This window comes from Pongo pygmaeus, chromosome 14, assembly GCF_028885625.2.
Source record: "Pongo pygmaeus isolate AG05252 chromosome 14, NHGRI_mPonPyg2-v2.0_pri, whole genome shotgun sequence".
Taxonomy (NCBI): Eukaryota; Metazoa; Chordata; class Mammalia; order Primates; family Hominidae; genus Pongo; species Pongo pygmaeus.
In genome coordinates, this window is record NC_072387.2 from 119,090,619 (window position 1) to 119,110,021 (window position 19,403).

The 19,403-nt window shown below is 39.7% G+C and overlaps 1 protein-coding gene across 4 annotated transcripts in view; it reads left to right on the top strand.

Moving 5' to 3' along the window:
* Window positions 1-19,403, top strand: part of MYO16 (myosin XVI) — a 719,880-nt gene that overhangs the window by 625,280 nt on the left and 75,197 nt on the right. For all 4 annotated transcript variants that reach the window (XM_063651142.1, XM_063651143.1, XM_054446940.2 and 1 more), the window contains 3 exons: window positions 6,667-6,763; window positions 12,064-12,310; window positions 14,235-14,503. In XM_063651142.1, coding sequence (XP_063507212.1) covers window positions 6,667-6,763; window positions 12,064-12,310; window positions 14,235-14,503 — 613 coding nt within the window. The remainder of the gene's footprint in view (window positions 1-6,666; window positions 6,764-12,063; window positions 12,311-14,234; window positions 14,504-19,403) is intronic.

Sequence of the window (19,403 nt, forward strand, 5' to 3'; positions counted from 1 at the left end):
AGACCCATGATAATTTATGGAGCTACTGAAATTATTCATAGAAGTAAACAGGAATTGGGTTCTAGAAACCTCAATAGAACTTATGACTAAATGGGGCCTGGGGGAAAGCTGTAAACATACTTAGGTGATTCTTGGGGTTCTGGCTTGGGTGATGAGGTGATGACAACTCCATTAGCCTAGAAAGGCAAGAGTGGGTAGGGATGGATGAGATGGGAAAGTGTGTGAGAAATGACCTGTGGAAATCTCTAGGACTTGAGGTGCTCAGGGAACACCCAGGTAGATGGTCCTTTTGGTCACTGAGCTAGAGAATACAGGATAAGATGGAAACATATGAGTGAGGCTAGTGTGCCTATGAAACATTGACATAAATGTGTGCACAAGGAGATGGGCTCCATAGGTATGGACTCAGGGGTAAGATGACCTCTCACGAGCAGTCTGTAGTGAAAGCTTTTGGAATAATGAACTTACCAGGAAGATGATGAAAAGTAAGAGGAGAATTCAGTGAAGAACTCTGAGGATAGCTAACTTTTCACTGGGGAGCAGCAACATAGCAGCTTCGGACAAACATTGGAACAGAGATGACAGACACACAGAGCAGGGGACCAGGTGAGCTTGTCAGAGAAGTTAAGCTTCAAGAAAAGAGAGTGACCCAGGGTCTTACCCCTGAAAATGTGGTCCACAGACCACCGTCACCGACATCATTTAGGAATGTGTTAGAAATGCAGAATGAATCACTGGCCCCATCCCAACCTACTGGAACAAAATCTACATTTTGACAAGATCTCCAAGCGATTAATATGCATTTTTCAGTTTGAGACTTTATAGGATCAAGGGTATGTGCTTCTTTTAGTCTGGAGCCTAGAGAGCTCCGATTCATCTTATCTCTGGCACTAACTTTCTGTGTGGACTGTGTGAATGTCATACGTCCTCTCTAAAACATATCTTTTTCTCTTGAAAACTGAAGAGGTTGATCAAGATGATTTCTAAGATCTAACTAGAACAGTGTGGGTTATGGGCACTCTGTTTCTTTGCCCCTCCTTTGTAGATGATGAATCCTACTAGTATAGTCTATTGTGAATATCACAAGTGCACATTTCCTTAGAGGAAATTGTACTATTATTCCAAAATAAATGCTATCCAATTTTCTGTGTCTCCATAAGTAACTGAAGTGTTTTATGCTGTTTTAATTGACGTGTCCTTCTTCTGTCAAAGCAGAACCATGTGACCTGAGCTTTCTCCTTTACTTTACCTGCATGGGAAACAATTACTGATTGTATTTTTTAGTAGCAGTAAATGAGTAAACTAAATTAAGTGACACATAGAATACAAATAATATATGCTTCTTCAACTCCCAAAGAATTCTTAGATATAACAAAATGAGAGACGTCACTATTTTTCTAAACTACCAATATGTAAGAAGAGTTCTACATTAGATGTTTTTCTCAATTTCATTAATACAGAGAGAAATGTGCATCATAGAAAAATATCAAAGGATAATAGCTATATTTTTCCTTTGTAAATGCTATTTGAAAAGTACTGCCAGAAACACTCAGCACTCCTAAAAATTGTCTTTTAAAAAAAAAGCAGTGCTCTACAGGTTCCCTTGAAGTCTCTACTAACACAGCTTCCGTGCCACCTACACTCTAGCACAACCACCGTTCCAGCATTTGTCTGTACCTCCACAGCCTACACCTCTCAAAAAAAAAAAAAAAAAAAACACCTAAAAATTGTAGCAGTAATTGGAGCTTTGGAAGTCATCAATGACAATTTTGTTTAATCTTTTAAAATCTGTCACTTAACAAGAAAAAAAAACCTAATGGTTTTCTAATAAAAATAGCGATGACTGTAATTCACAGATGGTTTACTTTTACAGGAGTCAGAATGACATTAACATTTTAATCTCAGCTAGGAACACTCTGCATCTAGCAGTGCACAGGGAGAGGGCTCAGTTGGAGAACATTTTAACCTCTCCTTTTCTCTGCTTAGGGAGAAACATTCTTTGATGTGAGAATGCCACCAAAATGAAAAACGTAGGTGATCTGAACCTTTGGTCTAATTTTAATGAATCTTAATTTATTGGATTTGATATAACACTGTAAGACTGATTATACAGTAACATTCATTCCGTAGGAAAAAAAAACAAAAATGGTCAATAATTTTCTTTCGGTCAATGTCATTAATAGACAATGTAAATCCATGAAAATTCAAAATATATGTGATCTTATCTGTGTTTCCCTGCTAAAGAAGGATTCTTAAATTTGTATCTTCATTAATCCCTAGCATCAGTGAAAGTAGAGAACTGTAAAGACTACATTCAGAATGGTTTCTGAGGAAGAACTGCAAAATATTACTTAACTGCTAATTTCATTGTTTTCAGAAAGACCAAACATTTACTACAAGTATAGCTTCTCAAAAAAAAAAAAACCCAGCAAAGTCAAACAAATGCTAAAACATCCAATGAGTATCTCCAAATATTGCCAACCCACAAATAAATTATATAGTACAAAACTATATGAAATAAAATGGTCCATTGGATACCCATAAAATATGCCCAAGTAGTTGATTGAAGAATTTTTTACAAAATAATCTGAATGTAATAGCAGCAAGCACAATACCCAGGCATTGCAACAAAGTCTTTAGCCGTGTCTTGATAGGATGCTTGTATTGTGACTTCAGATCTCCAACCTCCACCGAGTGAATCTGAAGCCCAGAAGCCCCTCATACCTTACAAAGCCCTTGGTTGTACCTCAGCAGTGCAGATTTGCATAGGCTACATGAAAAACCCACCAGGGGATTGGAGAGCAGATCCACCCTTCCAACTCCTACCAATGCACATGTCTGCCTTCCTCTCATTTGTGCTTCGATTGCAACCCTGCTCCTTCCCAGCCATTATCCCAATCCATGGCTCCCAGAAAGAAGTCCTTTTCTCCACCTCCAAACCTGACCTGACATGCAGATCTGCCCTGTGAAACCACCAATCTACTTCTCAACTACCCACCATCAAGAACTTCATGAAGTATCTAGTACATTCCAAGAAAAGTTCACTTCAACCTCTGTGTCTACTCTTCCTATAATTTACCTTCCACATCTGATCCAAAACTATTTCCTGAATATACTCTATCCTAAGCTTCCCCTTTTCCCTACTTCCTTTGTCTGAGAGGAGGAGATGACAGGGTCAGCTAGTTCCTGGTTCCCCAGCCTATGGCTGCACCTAGCCGTGGGTTGAGATAATGGGGATAATGGCTGGGAAGGAGCAGGGTTGGCAACTGAAGCACAAATGAGAGGAAGGCAGACACTTGCAATGGTAGGAGTTGGAAGGGTGGACCTGTTCTCCAGTCCCCTTGTGGGTTTTTGATGTAGTGATGCCTATGCAAATCTGCACTGCTGAGGTACAACCAAGGGCTTTGTAAGTTACAATGGGCTTCTGGGCTTCAGATTCACTCGATGGAGGTTGGAGATCTGAAGTCACAATACAAACTGGTAGGCCAGTTTCACCCCATGTTTCTTTTTCCTTTTATTTCCTCCATGACTTATTCTATCACCTGCCACCTTCTGTGACTTACTTCTGGATTGCTGAATGACTCTAGGGTCTGACTTAAGTTTTCATTTGTCATCTTATCTCATTTTCACCCTAGAAGCTATCATCTGTCTCTATGACTCACTTTATGCCAGGGCTTCACAATTCTTTATCTTCTGTTCTTTTTTTCTAATCTGAATTCATCCTGCCCACATCCCTGCCACTTGTGCATTTCAAGAATATATGTCCATATTCTTCAGGAGATGCAAATATATATAATATATGTGTGTGTATATATATATATATACACACACATATATATAATGGTAAATATATACAAAGCACTATAATAGGATAAATAATCATTTATAGGGTGCTCTGGGAACACAAATAGAAGGTGTCAAAGCCCTAAAGGAAGTGGAAAGGTGGATATCAAAACTCTAGTGATGGAGATGATGTTTGATTTCAGTTGTAAAGGATAAAGAGGAGTTGGTCAACAGAGAAGCAGCAGTTGCAGAATCTTCCAAACCTGAACGATTAATTGGAGTATTTTGCCCTGCCTTGCCAATGACCAGCTCAATAATCCATTCTTAGACAGTTTTCAGAATTCAAGACAAATTTCAAAAAATATTTTTATAAAATTTAGATCTGGTCCTTTTTACATTTCCCAGCATATCCAAATTGCTCCCAGGAGAATTTCCATGTTTTTCCTATAGTACTCTTCATGATGTAGCCACCAATTACAGACGTAGCCTCTTCCCTCATCCGTGTCCACATAACTGTACCCTCAGGTGGTTTGCTGTCTTCTGGTTCTTGCCTTTCACATGCTAGTTTCTGTGTCTCACCCCCATCATCTCAAGATGCCCTGGGAAATTCCTGCTTATCCCTCAAGACCAAATGGCTTAGAAAACATGCTTCTCACTGAACCCTGCCTGATCACACCTTGATCACTCTCTTTTCTTGAAAGCTGTTTCTTGGACATAACTCTATGTCCTGAGCATGGACAATTGCCAGAATCTGCTCACTGCTGACCTTCCCCAGTACACTATGTGCTCCACAAGGATGGAGGTCTCTTTCGTATCCCCAAATCTAGCACAATGCTCAAGATAAACCTCCTTTGGGTTTTTGAATGGCTGTTAGAAATGCCACTGTAAGAGATCATACTCATTTTGTCCACCTTCTTTCCTGCTGAGGGTCTCCACTGAATTAAGAGAGGGGAACTAGAATCCTCTTCTCCTGTTTCCCTTCCACAGGTCTTTTAGGCATGTTGCTCTCCTTCCATGTTAATTCCCCTAATGATCATTATTGATCCCATCCATTGTAGAGTATCACCAGCCATCATTCCTTTGGAGTTTTGTTTTGGAACCCAGGTTTGGATGAATTTTGTCTTTGGGAGTTAGTCTCCCACAATGAGTTACATCCCACAATCAATGATGAACGGAGAGGTGACATGTTCCCTCCTTTCCAATGCCTGTCTCACAGATTTGTTCTGCAGAGCTCACAGACAGGACCAACTGTTCTTCCTGTCGACTGCCAAAATAAGTCAGCAGTTGGGAAGGAGAAAAAAAAGACTATGAATTATGGAAAATAACTGGGAAGATAAAATGGCAATACAATGAAAAAAAAAGTAACAATCTCAGTAGCCACCCACTCATGTTACTGTCTGAAATTTCAACCAACTAAAAGAAACTAAACTAAATGAAGAAGAACATCTAGTCAACCAGAAGGCTTTGAAGTAGACCAGTAGTTAAGAGCTTTCCCCGTTGATCTAACTAATTAGCCTGACTGTCATAATGCATGATTCAGTCAAAATCTTTGGCAAAACTGTGTTTTATTAAGACAGCAGATCATGTAAGGGAAGAGTTAGGTGGAAAGGGGCAAAGCGACAAAGTGTGTTTGGAATAAACTCCATTTTCATATGAAATGGCTCATAAAGCATCTCTGGCCAACCATTCTGAAGACAAGGCTGACCTATAAACATTTCCCGTACCTAATGGTGTGTACACACGTGCCAGCGTCTGGTGGTACTGTGATGTATGGCATAGGCTAGGGGGTATTATCATTTTAATGTCCCCAGTTCATGCTTGAGAGCACACATGTTAGACTTCTCACTTTAATGGTGTTTGTCTCAAGTGCTAAGAATATGATTATAAACTTATTGCAAGTAATACTTTCCCTTTATCTAACAGAATATCATCTCAGAGCTTCCTTGGCACACCACGTTAGGATTCACCAGGCTCTCCTGCAATTACTTATGTCTGCTTCTCCTAAGAGACTATGAGTGCCTTCTATTTGAGGGGTATTCCTCACACCTACCTCGGTTCTGTGAATTCTTCAGATAAGCACAACACACAAGAGAATTACTTAAAAAGTGTATGAATGTGGCTTACAGCCACGTGTTAAGAATTTTCTGTGGCAGCTGTCTTTATCAATATCCGTACGTTTGGATAAGTTCTCACGCCACTAGAGCTTGTCATAGAAACTGATTTCATGTCATGCTAAAATTTCTTTTTAAAAATTCTGGAAAAGTATGTTCATCCCTACTATTGTTTGTGCAAACATCCAGAAGATTGTTGCTCAAAGATGACTTTCTCATCTTTCTTGAGACTTTTAAACTTTCGTTCTGAAGTTCTATAATTGCAGTTGTACAAACATTTGATTTATAATAACATGTGGCATAGTGGGAAAAATTATAGAAGTAAAACAATTTTATGCATCAGCTTTATGTTTCATTTGGTCTTTTGAGTATTTGTTTTTCTTTTTGTAAACTCAAACTCCCTACTATGAGAAAAGGAAGGAAAGATGAGGGTCTAGCTCTAGAATGCGAGAATCCATTAATGGGGATGCTCTTATCTTCTGACTGATAGTCAAGGCCAGTGTTTCTCTTTTGCACCACATGGTACAACCCACATCAGTAGTGTGTAACCATTTGCAAACAATGTGACACATGCAGCAATCATACTTATTACAACAAAGCCTTTGGGATTTTGATTAAATGTAATAGTGTTTAAGAATCAGAGACATGTACTCTAATTTTCTTAGTTTGTTTCTTCTAATCCTCTGCTGGAAAAATCTTTCGTCTGATTATTTTTCCATCATCATTTTGGTATCTTCATGCTGTTAATGTTTCCCTGCTGTTTGCATTTTAGATGGGAGTCCGAAAAGTGTTTCTAAAACACTGGCATGCTGACCAACTCAATGATTTGTGCCTACAGTTGCAGAGAAAAATCATAACCTGCCAAAAAGGTAACATTTATATGCCAACATTTCTGAATTTATTTGAGTTGTGAAATACAAAATCTTTTAGTGCATCCCCAAGTTTAAATGTCAATGGGGTCTGCACCCTAGTGGACCACCCTGTCGATTCCTGGATGCTATCTTCAGGCAAATAGTTTTTGGGTGTTCAGGAAGCATTGTGGCTTAGTTTGCTATGCAACCATCTCAAAATCAACATTTTCAGACATTGTTCATGTTTTAATTAGACATCCTTTTGTACAAAATTTTATATTGAATTTCCCTAAATCACAATTTGGAAGAGGGAATATACATCTCTTACTATTTATGCATCCATTACCCTGCATATACTCAGGCTTTTAAATTCTTTCCAAAAGCACAAGACAATGAGAATGTAACATTGACTCTGCAGCAGGAAAAACTTCTCACCTGGCATGTAGGTGCAGCTATGGCACCAAATTCCTGTGCCATTTCAGTAGCGCCACAGGGACACCAGAGTTTGGAGAACCAGAACAAGCCAATGAGCCAAACAACATTTTCTGTAATTCACATGTGCCTTGGAAAAAGTATTGACTTCATTTTCCCTTTATGAAGTAACAATAATATTTGGAGTGCTATCTTTGAAAGAAGATAGTATCTATTCATTTTAACTTCAGAAGAGATTCCACTTGGAATTGTTTTTCTATCAAAATCCAAGTGACAATTGAAAATGGGTACATTTTTCAAAACATAACTATGCCTCACATAAGATGTACATGCGTAATAGATTATTTTTAATTTGCTTAATAATTTATATATATATATGTTCCTGAAGGAATAATAAAAGAAGGAGAAATGATCTATATGCTAGCTTTTAGTGAGATATAGTGAACTCAATTCTAATATATTTGAAACTGTCACTCTAACAAGGAAACCTAATAGGATCCCAAAATCACTTTTATTCTTCTCAAACCTCTGTCCACTTTTTCTGTGGGACTCATTCGGATATGCCCCTGTGTGACTCTCTAATGGGTCTTTTCATTTTCTGATAATAAAAAGTCCACCTGTAATCTCAGTTACTCAGGAGGCTGAGGCAGGGGGATCCCTTAAGGCCAGGAGTTCAAGACCAGCCTGCGCAACATAGTGAGATCCCCATCTCTCAAAAAATGGCTTTATTAGTCAAGCATGGTGGGACGCAACAATAGTCCCAGCTACTCAGGAGACTGAAGTGAAGAATTCCTTGAGGTCAGGAGTTCCAGGCTGCAGTGAGCTGTGTTTCTACCACTGCACAGCAACCTGGGTGCCAGAGCAAGATCCCACCTCCAAAAGAAAAAAAAATCAAAATTAAAAAAAAAAATAAGAAGCCCTGTTACATGCTAGTCCCTTGAACAGTCTCTGTTCAGATTTTAACACATCCAGCTCAAATAATGATAAAAATTCAGAACTTCATTCTAAGTTAAAACATCCTTCTTGGCTGTTCCAGGCCTGACCCATCCTTACTGGGCATGGGACTGATCGCTACTTACTCAGGTTGCCTCTGGGCCTTCCAGGGTTAATGAGGAGGGGAAGAGGTAAGGAGGTGTCTTCTGATGAAGATAAAAAGTCTTCTAAAGATAAAAAGACCTGCTTCTGCAGGTGTTCTGATGACACAGGTGTACTATGGCACTGGTCTCCTCCAGCTGGGGCAGACTTCAACAGCTCTCCACATATTCAGGGGCACTTCAGGGATTTCCTTCTCTAACTGGCAACATCCTCCTTTGACCAGTCATTTGTAACTCACCTTTCAGCCCCTGGGCACCTTGCAGACCCTCTGTTGGAGTCTCATTGTTCTCTCAGTACACATTCTTTGTGAAAACCACATCTGGTGCCCAAGAAACAAACTCTTAGATGGCTTCCTAGGTGCAGCTTTTCTCTAACAGAGCCTGTGTTTCCATGCAGGGGCCTGGCAGGAGCCATTGCCACAGCCCTGGCCTCGGAGATATCACAGTGCACAGTGGCCCCAAACCCCCAGGAGCCACATGCCAAGATCTCTGGGTGGCCTCCTGAAACCACGTTCACCAGGCTGAGGCAAGGGGGAGCCTTGGACAAGAGAGGGCCAACTGCTACCTCTTGGTAAAGGAGGCATCGTCTTTCTAGTGTGTGATGACCTGGCCTTCTTAACTTCAACCTTCATCAGTGCAGGGGAGAGGGCGGGCCACAGGTCTGTTTTGGGTCTCTCCTTTGCAAGTCCTATTTGCATGTTTGGCCCTGCCCCAACCCATGTGTCCCTGGAACACCAGCGGCACCAATATCGCCAGGGATCTGGCTAGCAAAGCAATGCCTCAGGCCCCACCCAGGACCTATGGCATCCAGAGCTTTATCTGCAGCCTCAGCTGAAACTGGAACAGGGAGAGTCTCATTTAATCTAATGCTAAAGACAGAAGAGGGTATCACAAATTCTCCTGAAAACTTCCCTTAAATATAATGATAAGAAATTTTACCCATTAGAAATTTCTGTTCTATTTAACAAAGATTAAATTGCTGTACCCTATTGACCTGGAACAGAAAAAATGAACAGAACTGTAATTACTTGTTCACTTTTCTAAAGATAAAAATTAAGAATGGTCTTAAAAGGTCGGGCTCAGTGGCTCATGCCTGTCATCTCAGCACTTTGGGAGGCCGAGGCAGGCGGATCACCTGAGGTTAGGAGTTTGAGACCAGCCTGGCCAACATAGTGAAACCCCGTCTCTACTAAAAATACAAAATTAGCCGGGCATGGTAGCGCATGCCTGTAATCCCAGCTACTTGGGAGGCTGAGGCAGGAGAACCGCTTGAAGCCAGGAGGCAGAGGTTGCGGTGAGCCAAGATGGTGGAGATCGTGCCATTGCACTCCAACCTGGCAACAAGAGTGAAACTCTGTCTCAAAAAAACAAACAAAAAAAATGGTCTTAAAAGATTACATCAAGATAGAAACCATAATCTCATATTGCATAAATGAAATAACGGATATGAGTATTTTTTAATTACAGGCTTTTAAATGCAAAGCATTAATTATTGGTTTTTATTTTCACAGCTCTTAAAACAGTTCCCTCAATGCTTTTTGCTAATATTAAATTTACTCAAAATTTATATAATCTGGAAGCATTTCCAGTTTTTGTTTTAAGAATTCTATATTTTTCTTTAAAAATGTCCAGGGGAAAGAAAGCTGTAACTTTTAGTTTTAAATTTAATCATTTTAATTTAAAATTATTCCTACCAGAAGTTTTTTTCTCTGACTCTATATGCTCATTTTATCCTGGATGAAGAATATCTGTAAATTAAGACCTTACATGGGCGGTATCTTAGAAGCAGTCTTCTGAATTTGTCTGAAAGACAACAAACATCAACATCCATTAGTGGCAATTTTATTTTTACCAGTTGCCCCTTATTGAAGATATCAATATTTAGCAACTGGTGTAACATTTTTAAAGAATTTTAAAAGGCTAGTGGGATGAAGTGTGAGAAAATGAGGTCTTCCGGAGGCGGGACAATAGACTCCGGGTGAATGTGAATCCAGTGAATAGCTGTGCTGTAGTGGGAGGTCAGGAGAAGTCTGGCACATCCACATTAATCTCTTTATTCCAAGAGATTAAACATCTTGAATATACTCTCCCTTTCACCCTTCCGAAAGCCAATGTCTCCCTTTTTTTTTTAGTGTAACAAGAAAGAACGAGTGAACAGGCCAATTTCAAGTCTTCTGCCTTTTTCTCGCTCAAGGTGCCCATCACATGGTTCATACGTCTCCACTTTATTCCACATTTTATATTCCTGGAAGTCTGATTGTACCTCATACTGTTTAACATTTTTCCTTTAGGATACTTCAGAATGACTGTTTTACAGTTAACTTAATGCAACTGCATTCCATCATAACTAAACCTTTAGTAGTGCCATCTGAAAAAAACGCTTTCAGCATTTCAGATATCCACATATTATTTTCCTGTTCAACCATCATAGTGGAACGTTCTGTTCAACTTTCCACCAGGTACTCAGGTAAAGACATCAAAGTCAATATCATAGGTACCCCTCATATTTGTTATTTTATAGCCATGAACTATTTTAAAGCACTTAATATTTTATAGGCTTCTTCCTTTCCCAAGGGCAAGAATAAAGTGTCTTTGCTGCAGACATTGGCTTTTCTGAAATTATAACTCTTCTATAATCTTAACCAACTCCTTATAATCCTAGAAACTTTTAAAATTGGGAGAGACAGAATCATAAAGTTTGAAAAGACTCTAATCAGAATTCCTCTACCTGCACTTGTACACTTCACCCATGAGAAGGTGTCACTGTGCGTCACTGGGCGTCATTCGGGGCCCAGGAAGCAACTCTTTCATGAGGCAGCCTGATCCACTTCCACCCTGTGCTAATTGTTAGAAAGTTATTTCTAACACTGATTGCAAATATGCTTCCCTGTGACTTTCTTGGTTGGTGATCTGCCCCCTGGAGAGTTAGAGATTATGTCCGTGTAACTGCAGGCTAAGGAAATGTAGTTTGACCTCCTAAGCGTGGGGACATATGAGCCCGGGCTCTACTATTCCTTGGTTGTGTTGACCTGGAGGAACTTTCTTAGTTTCGCTAAGAGAAGTGACATTGTGTCTGAAATTGAGAGAGCGGTATATTTTGTCACCGAGTTTCAGAATTGAATGATGCAGTAGAGTGTCTTACACACAGAGGTCCCTTTAAATGGTGGTCTTTTATTTTTAATTCTTGTATTTGTTACTGACATATTGATTTCAAAGCATTTTCACTCATTTCCCCCAACTTTTACACATTTTTCTAGCCATCCTTTCCCAGAGAGCAGGATGGATGTCCTATATTTATACACAATCTTTTTCCAGAGTCTTAAATATAGTGTTAATTTCTCTAAGAATTAAATCATAATCTTAGAAACAATATTTGCATGATATTTCCAAAGACAAACCCCATAAGCCTTAGGTGTTTATGTAATAATGTGATGTAATGAAAGATGATTCGCGCATCCCAAAATGCTGCAGTTGGAGGCACACCCCAAAATTCTGTGGGATTTAGACCTAGTTCTTTCCCATTGATTTAACTCCAGTCCATCAAAGTCCAGCTTGTGTTACCAAAAACAATGTGGAGGCCTTTATCATCAGTATGTTGCCTGCAAGATCTCATTCAGGTCAAAGAACTTTGCTTTTAGTGTTATCACTGCTGATTTAGATAAATTCTTATTCTGGGTTAAATGTACCTTATTTTATAACTGCTCAGAGATAAGTATATTGTGATTTTTGTTTGTGCATGTCTAAGTTTTTCACTTTTCCTCTGTTTACTAACCCATGATTCTTCTATAAAAGTTATCAGAGGATTTTTAGCACGCCAGCACCTGCTTCAGAAAATGAGCATCAGACAACAAGAGGTGACTTCTATCAATAGCTTTCTGCAGAACACAGAGGACATGGGGCTGAAAACCTACGATGCCCTGGTCATTCAGAATGCTTCAGACATTGCCCGGGAAAATGACCGGCTCCGTAGTGAAATGAACGCTCCCTACCATAAAGAGAAGTTAGAGGTCAGGAACATGCAAGAGGAAGGAAGCAAAAGGTAAAGGCAGAGAGCATGCAACTTTAATTACCTTTGTGAATGATTCAATGGAGTCATGAAAATTCAAATAGCCCTTAATGCAGAGTTCAATCAAATATGACAGGAGTTACAGGAACAGTCATGCGTGGTTTGTTATTCAAAATGGCAGGAGTCTAAAAAGATGCTTTCCTGTGCTGTCTTCTCATGAGTTCAAGGCTGTCTGTGTTCCTTCATTCATGTGTGATGATGACTGCCTCTCCTGCCATGCTTGTGTCACTTAACTACCTCAAGCACACTCTAGTTCTAAAGCATTTACTGTTTCTGTATTAGCAAAAATGTATAGCTTGGCTGTTGACATTTTTACACAAGTGTTACGGATATAAGGCTGGCTTATAGAAACTTCTGGAAATCTGACCCAAAAAATGGAGATACCACTCTGAAAACATGAAAGAAGTGAATTCAATAGATAGATTGTAAGTGTATTATATATCCCTGTGTAAACTGTCACATCTCTCTTTACCAATAAAGCAAGCTTTGGGGAAAGCTTTGTATTTAAAAGTTCACTTTAGATGCTTAGCTTAAAACAGAAACGTGAAGATCACCTGGTCCTTCTCCATTTGATCATTCTCCTCTCTCTGTGAATGATGAAGACACCCATGAATCACAACACCCCTAAGAGGGAGGGCAAGGAGCTGCTTCCTTTGGACCTTAATTCATCATCAGGGAGATGTTTATTTTGCTATAGAAACTTGGCAATATCTTGTTGTTTCTCACTGAAAATGACTCTCCTTTCCCATTTCTGCCGATGTCAATTTTTTTTATTAAAGTGGAAATGGCAATGTGTATCTTGTTAATTAGCTTCAAATATCTCAGTGATTAAATACTGAAAAAAATCCCCTTTGTACAGAAAAAAGACTGTAATTAAACATTACAGGAAAAACAAATTATCCACTGAGTGCCATGCTTTCATCTTCAGCTATTTCATTTTCTACATGGGCGGCTGGCTCTGCCTTGTGGTAGATTCTAGCCCTGTTGGTGTTCTGCCACAGAAAGATATAATTATAAAAACAAATGCTTGGAAACTCCTTGTAGAGTGAATGCATTGGCATCTTGCTAGCACATGATTACGTTGACATGTGAAGCCAGAAGAAATTTTTTTTTAAGCAAGATAACTATTAATTTTATATGACTTCCAAAATAATATTTATTATTTTCTCTGCTGGAACTAAACGGCCACCCCAATTTCTCAATTTGATTATGTATGTATTTTCCTGATACAAAATTAAGTGAAGAAGTATTTGTCTGTTTATTTACTGAATACCAGCAGTTTACTTGGCACTGGACAACCATACGGAGTCAAGGAGGAGAAATAATAGCTCTGCACATAATTAAATAATTTCTGGTAGAATTTAAATGGCAAGAAAGAGAGTGATGGGGAGAAAGAGAACACTGAAATGTAAATTTCTGAGAGTTTTAAGTAGAGTCTATCCTCCTCTTGCGAGGGGAAATGGTGATGAACTCCCAGCATTTGATGCATCAGTAACTCTCTATTAAGATGGATTTGCCAGAAATTATCATTCAGATTGAAATTCTGGTTTTTTGATTTGCTTAATAATCAGAGTGTGAAGAATTCATTCAGTGAGTGCCTGCTGGAAAATGTGAAGGCCCTTAAGTAGTGTTACGTTTGTGTGAAGATGTTTAAAAAGTAATCATGATGGATATCCCGTGGGCTCATGTGCTTTTCATCACAAAGCCGGCCAGAGGACGGGTGGCCTTCTCTGGACCAACTGGTCACCAGAGGGCTGCACACGTCCTCCAGCCACAGCAGGAAGGGCTGCTTGCCAAAAAGCCGTCATTATGTCTGCTTGAGCAGGTTCCTTGTTACCGGAATAATGCATCTGGGCCTCTCTGGCGTGGTGCTGTTTGTGTTTTGTTTCCCCCTAAGAACCGATGACAAGAGTGGACCCAGGCATTTCCACCCCAGCTCCACGTCAGTCTGCACGGCCGTGGATGGCCTGGGCCAGTGCCTCGTTGGCCCGTCCATCTGGTCTCCTTCGCTGCACTCGGTGTTCAGCATGGATGACAGCAGCAGCCTCCCGTCTCCACGGAAACAGCCCCCGCCCAAGCCAAAGAGGGACCCCAACACCCGGCTGAGTGCTTCCTATGAGGCTGTGAGCGCCTGTCTCTCCGCGGCCAGGGAAGCGGCCAACGAAGGTCAGCCCTGGGGAGGGAGCCAGCCTCGTGTTCCGGGCTCGCGCATGCTCTGACTTCGCCTTGAGGCGCCCATGGCAGTACTGTGGCCCTAATGTATTCTTAATAGAAATAAATCCAATTGTTGGCTTGCCAGCAGCTCTTAATCATTAAATATAAATAATATTTATTCAAATCTCTAAGCCTCTTAGGGAAAAGCTACTTACATGGCATTTCCTTAACTCCCATCCCCACCCCTGCCTCCAAAGAGCAGTATCAAATCAATTCAGAAAGACATCAGCTATTCCATGTAAAGGTTCACCAATGAGAAAGTTAAAAAAAAAAAAAATGCATCAGGCATTCCAGTTATCACAATCTAATAAAAAATTAAGACTGCTTCGTCGTATGATAAGTGAAATTATTTACCCATTGGAGAGTCATCGTGCAGGAAACTTCTGTTAGGAAAACTTTTGAGACTAGATTATAAAAGTTTCTGCATCCATTGTCTAGAAACAGGGATGCTCAAAAGGGAACATAGCAGTTTCTTCTCAGCTAGATCTCATAGATCAGTAATGAGACAATTACTGTTTAAATATTAATTTTAAGAATTGTGAAAAATAAAGGAAGTGCTTCTTAGCGGAACACTTAGAATTTAACAGATTTTATTGATCACCCGCTATGCCTCAGGCTCTATTCTAGGCATGTCTATATCTTTCATCATGGAGTTTACATTCTAGTGTGGCAAAACAGATGGTAAACATAATAAAACAGTAAATAGTTTAGAAGTGGATTGTTGCTGCTGAGAGAAATACATAGACCCAGGGTAGTAGTACAGGATGGAAGAGAGGTTGAGATTCTAAATGAAACGGCTGGGTAGAACTCGCTAGAAAATAATATCTGAGAACATAGGATGAAACACAGTTCCTTCAGTAAATAAATGACCCCAAATACAAAAACACAGCAAATCCATAAGCTCAAACATTGGGATGACTGACACCCAGAAGATGATAGGAAGACATGGGGCAGAGGACTGAAGCAGTAAGTCCATCCTAACCAACTTTTTTTTTTTTTCAAATTTATTTTTATTTAACATAAAATTGTATGTTTTTGTCATGAACGACATGTTGTTTTGAAGTATATGTACACTATGGAATGGTTAAATCTAGCAAATTAACAAATCCATGCATCACATAGCTATCATTTCTGTGTTGAGAGCACTTAGTGTCCACTTTTTTAGTTTAGTTTAGTTTTTTTTTTTTGAGATGGACTTTCATTCTTGTTGGTCAGGCTGGAGTGCAATGGCACAATCTCAGCTCACTGCAACCTCCGCCTCTGGGGTTCAAGTGATTCTCCTGCCTCAGCCTCCAGAGTACCTGGGACTACAGGTGCCTGCCACCATGCCCGGCTAATTTTTGTATTTTTAGTAGAGACGGGGGTCTCACCATGTTGGCCAGGCTGGTCTTGAACTCCTGACCTCAAGTGATCTGCCTGCCTTGGCCTCCCAAAGTGCTGAGATTATAGGCATGAGCTACTGCTCCAGGCCTTTTTTTTTTTCAGCATTTTTTAAGAATACAATATATTGTCATTAACTATTGTCACCATGCCGTACACTCTTCAAAGTGCTTTTTATTAGTGACATTAAGAAAGAATAGACCTTTAGGATATTTTTTACTTACAAAAAGTTACTGTCTTAGTATATGAGCCATGTTTCAACAATGCTTAGATCAAAGTAGAAGAGAAATTCCTAAGACTTTGGGGAGGAGAGTCCAAGTGTGTGTCTTTAGAGTCCTGGTGATAAGGACAACAAGAAAATCTGTAAAATGACATTAGATAAGATCATCCATAGGAAAGTCTTCGAAGTGGACATTGATGTGGGCTTAGATATAAATTAGAACAGGACCTCCAATGATATGAGGCATTCTCCCCCGGTGCCACATGTACCAGGAGAAGCCCAGGATCTGAGGGAGCCACCAGCACCCTCCCTGAGAAAGCGGGGAGTGTCCTATTGCCACTGTTCCTACTTTCAGGCCTCCATGTTAGATTGCGGCGCATATCTCAAAGAGGTGTGATTAGAATAACAAGAAAGATTTTTGGCAGCTTGCATGAGGAAGATGGTATCTAAAATGCTAAGACCGATAAGATGGAGAGGGTGGGAAATTAAGACTTCAGATAGTATCAGACATTGAAAAAACAGTAATGAAATGTGATTGAAAATTGCAGCAAATACAGAATAGAACCCCATCCAAGTTTGAACCCTGCAAACAGGCTCTAGAAAGTTGCATAAATAGGCTTCAGAATACCTTGTAACATCTAGAAAAAGCTAAAGGTTTGTGTGCACCTTAAAACACCACTGCCCTGGAGTAATGAGGGAACCACTTTGTCACATGTTATGAAGGGATATCAAATAGTGAGGAAGAAGCTGACCTCAGAGAGCTCTCTCCTATGTGCAGCAAAAAAAAAAAAAGTCAATTAAAATAAAAGTTAGGAACCAAGGAGATATATATATACACACACATGTATATATACATATATATGTGTATATATATACACACACATGTATATATACATATATGTGTATATATACACACATGTATATATACATATATGTGTATATATATACACATCTGTGTGTGTATATATATACACATATATGTATATATATATATACACACACATAGATGTATATATCTATACACACACATAATATTAAAGCAAAGTGACCCCAAAAAAGATTAACAAAGAAGACAGCTATCGTAACTCTTAAATTCCTTATTACATGCTATCAAAATACATCATGTGATAGCATTAGGCATGCAAGATATTTATGTAAAATTTAGTTTCTTGGATCCTAATTTTGTCTCATATGTGACTATAAGGTACTTAGAGATGCGTTTGGTCCACTGTGTCCCACCCTCGTGAGCAGACCTTTCAGAAGCTTGTCAAAGGGCAAGTGTATACATTGTTTCCTTTTTACCATCTACATTATCTGTTCTTTCTTACAATACATAATTCTTCATGCTGGTTACTTTACAACCACCACCACAAAAAGAAAGTCTTTGATCTCCTGCAACTAGAGATGTATTTCTGCATTCTGGCATGCGCTCTTCATACTGTGTGTTTTTAAGAATAAGACAATTAACCAGCTTAATCTACTTGAGCATGCTTGTTGATTAGTTTTTATAGCATTAGGGAGTCAGAGAGGGCCAGCGCAGGAGCTTAGCCACTCAGTCTGTCAGTGGTCTGGGTTTCTAATCCGTGATCGCAAAGGTAGCTCCACCCACACGTGATAAGCCAGCTGTCAGACAGGGTTCTGGTCCCTTCTGTGCCATTATGTCAGGAGCTGAAGGTGGTTGAGTTAGGACAGTGATGAAATTGATCCTAGCATGTTAGACATCTCCCTCAGTCCAACACAATCCGAGTATGATCTAAGTCTTTGTTGTTCAATGCAGTAGCCACTAGGCACATGTGGCCAATTAAGTTTAGAGTATATAAAATTAAATACAATTTTAAATTTCATTCCTCCATAATCAGTCACTTTCCAAGTACTCAGTAGCCACAGGTGTAGAAATTTTCCATCATCACAGAAGCTTCTCTTGGACAACCCTGATTCTAAATGCTTTGTGTGTCTACCAAGCGGTAATACTGAATTTTTTGCACCTAGTAACATGTCACAAAATTATTCACCTTTCTGTCAAAAGATAGGAAGATAATTTGATCACTGTTCTAAAATGCTTGGTGAACCTTGGTTTCGCAGGATCGAGGACTGCAGCTGAAGTTGGTTTTGTACCTGAGCCATCCTTTTTGGCATGTTAAAAAATCAAATTCAAGTTCTTTTCCTTTACAAATAAAGCTGTGGATCAATTCAGATGGTTATAGAGTGAAAGGAGATCTGATTGGAGACCAAGGGCCAAGGATTGTAGGGTGACCAGCACCAAGGTCACTTCAAAGTTGTCTTTGTATTTATTCTTGTTCTTATTAGCATATGTCTTTCCTGGTAGGTCTTCACCCAATAAAAATGGTTGTGGTGAAGGAAAACAGTATAGAGAGCAATTTTTTCTCATTTCCTTTGTGCCTCAAAAGCGTGAAACAATTTTGCAGGCCAATAAATATTAACACTTCTTTGCAAACTACCAGCAAGCTAGAGACAACTTTTTTTTTATTATTCTTTAAGTTTTAGGGTACATGTGCACAACGTGCAGGTTTGTTACATATGTATGCATGTGCCTTGTTGGTGAGACAACTTTTTAAAAGTACCATGTTTTTGTTAGGTCGGTGCAAAAGGAATTGTGGTTTTTGCCATTGAATAAAAGCCTGCAGTTGCTCTTTGCAAATAGTGGCTAGGAAAGGAAAGATAGGGCCTCGTTTTCACTTCCTCCTGGCTGGGGCCTCCCAGCTGGAGTGCTGTTCTGCAGAGTTCATTCCTCACACACCGGGTGCAGCCTTTCTCCCAAAGACGGTTAACATTCTCTCGAATTGTCTCCTGACTGAAGTTAAATTTAAGACTGCATTTCATGCGTGTGACTTTGAAGAAGTGACTCAGTCTTTCCAAGCCCATGTATATCAAGTAGCAGCAACAGCAGAAACATGGCAAGGGCTATTTCTAGGGAGTTAAGAAGCAAAGGACTGTAAAGCCTCATTGCCCAGGACGTAGCAAGTGCTCAGCAAAGTTACATGCATATAACTTTGTTGTTAATGAAGCCTCTGACAGTCAGTTTTCTCATCTGTGAAATGGATACTAAATCCTAAAATGTGGGACTTGCAATTGAGTCATGATGTCAGTGGTGCTGTGCCTGGCTTGGAGTGACAGTTGCTCAAGGTGAAATTGCAGAAGCAAGCTTTTCTCAGGCAGCGCTAGTCCTCACTGTTCACCATTCTATGTTGACGCTTCCACACTCACCCTCCCTTCAGACTCCAGCTGTCCCCT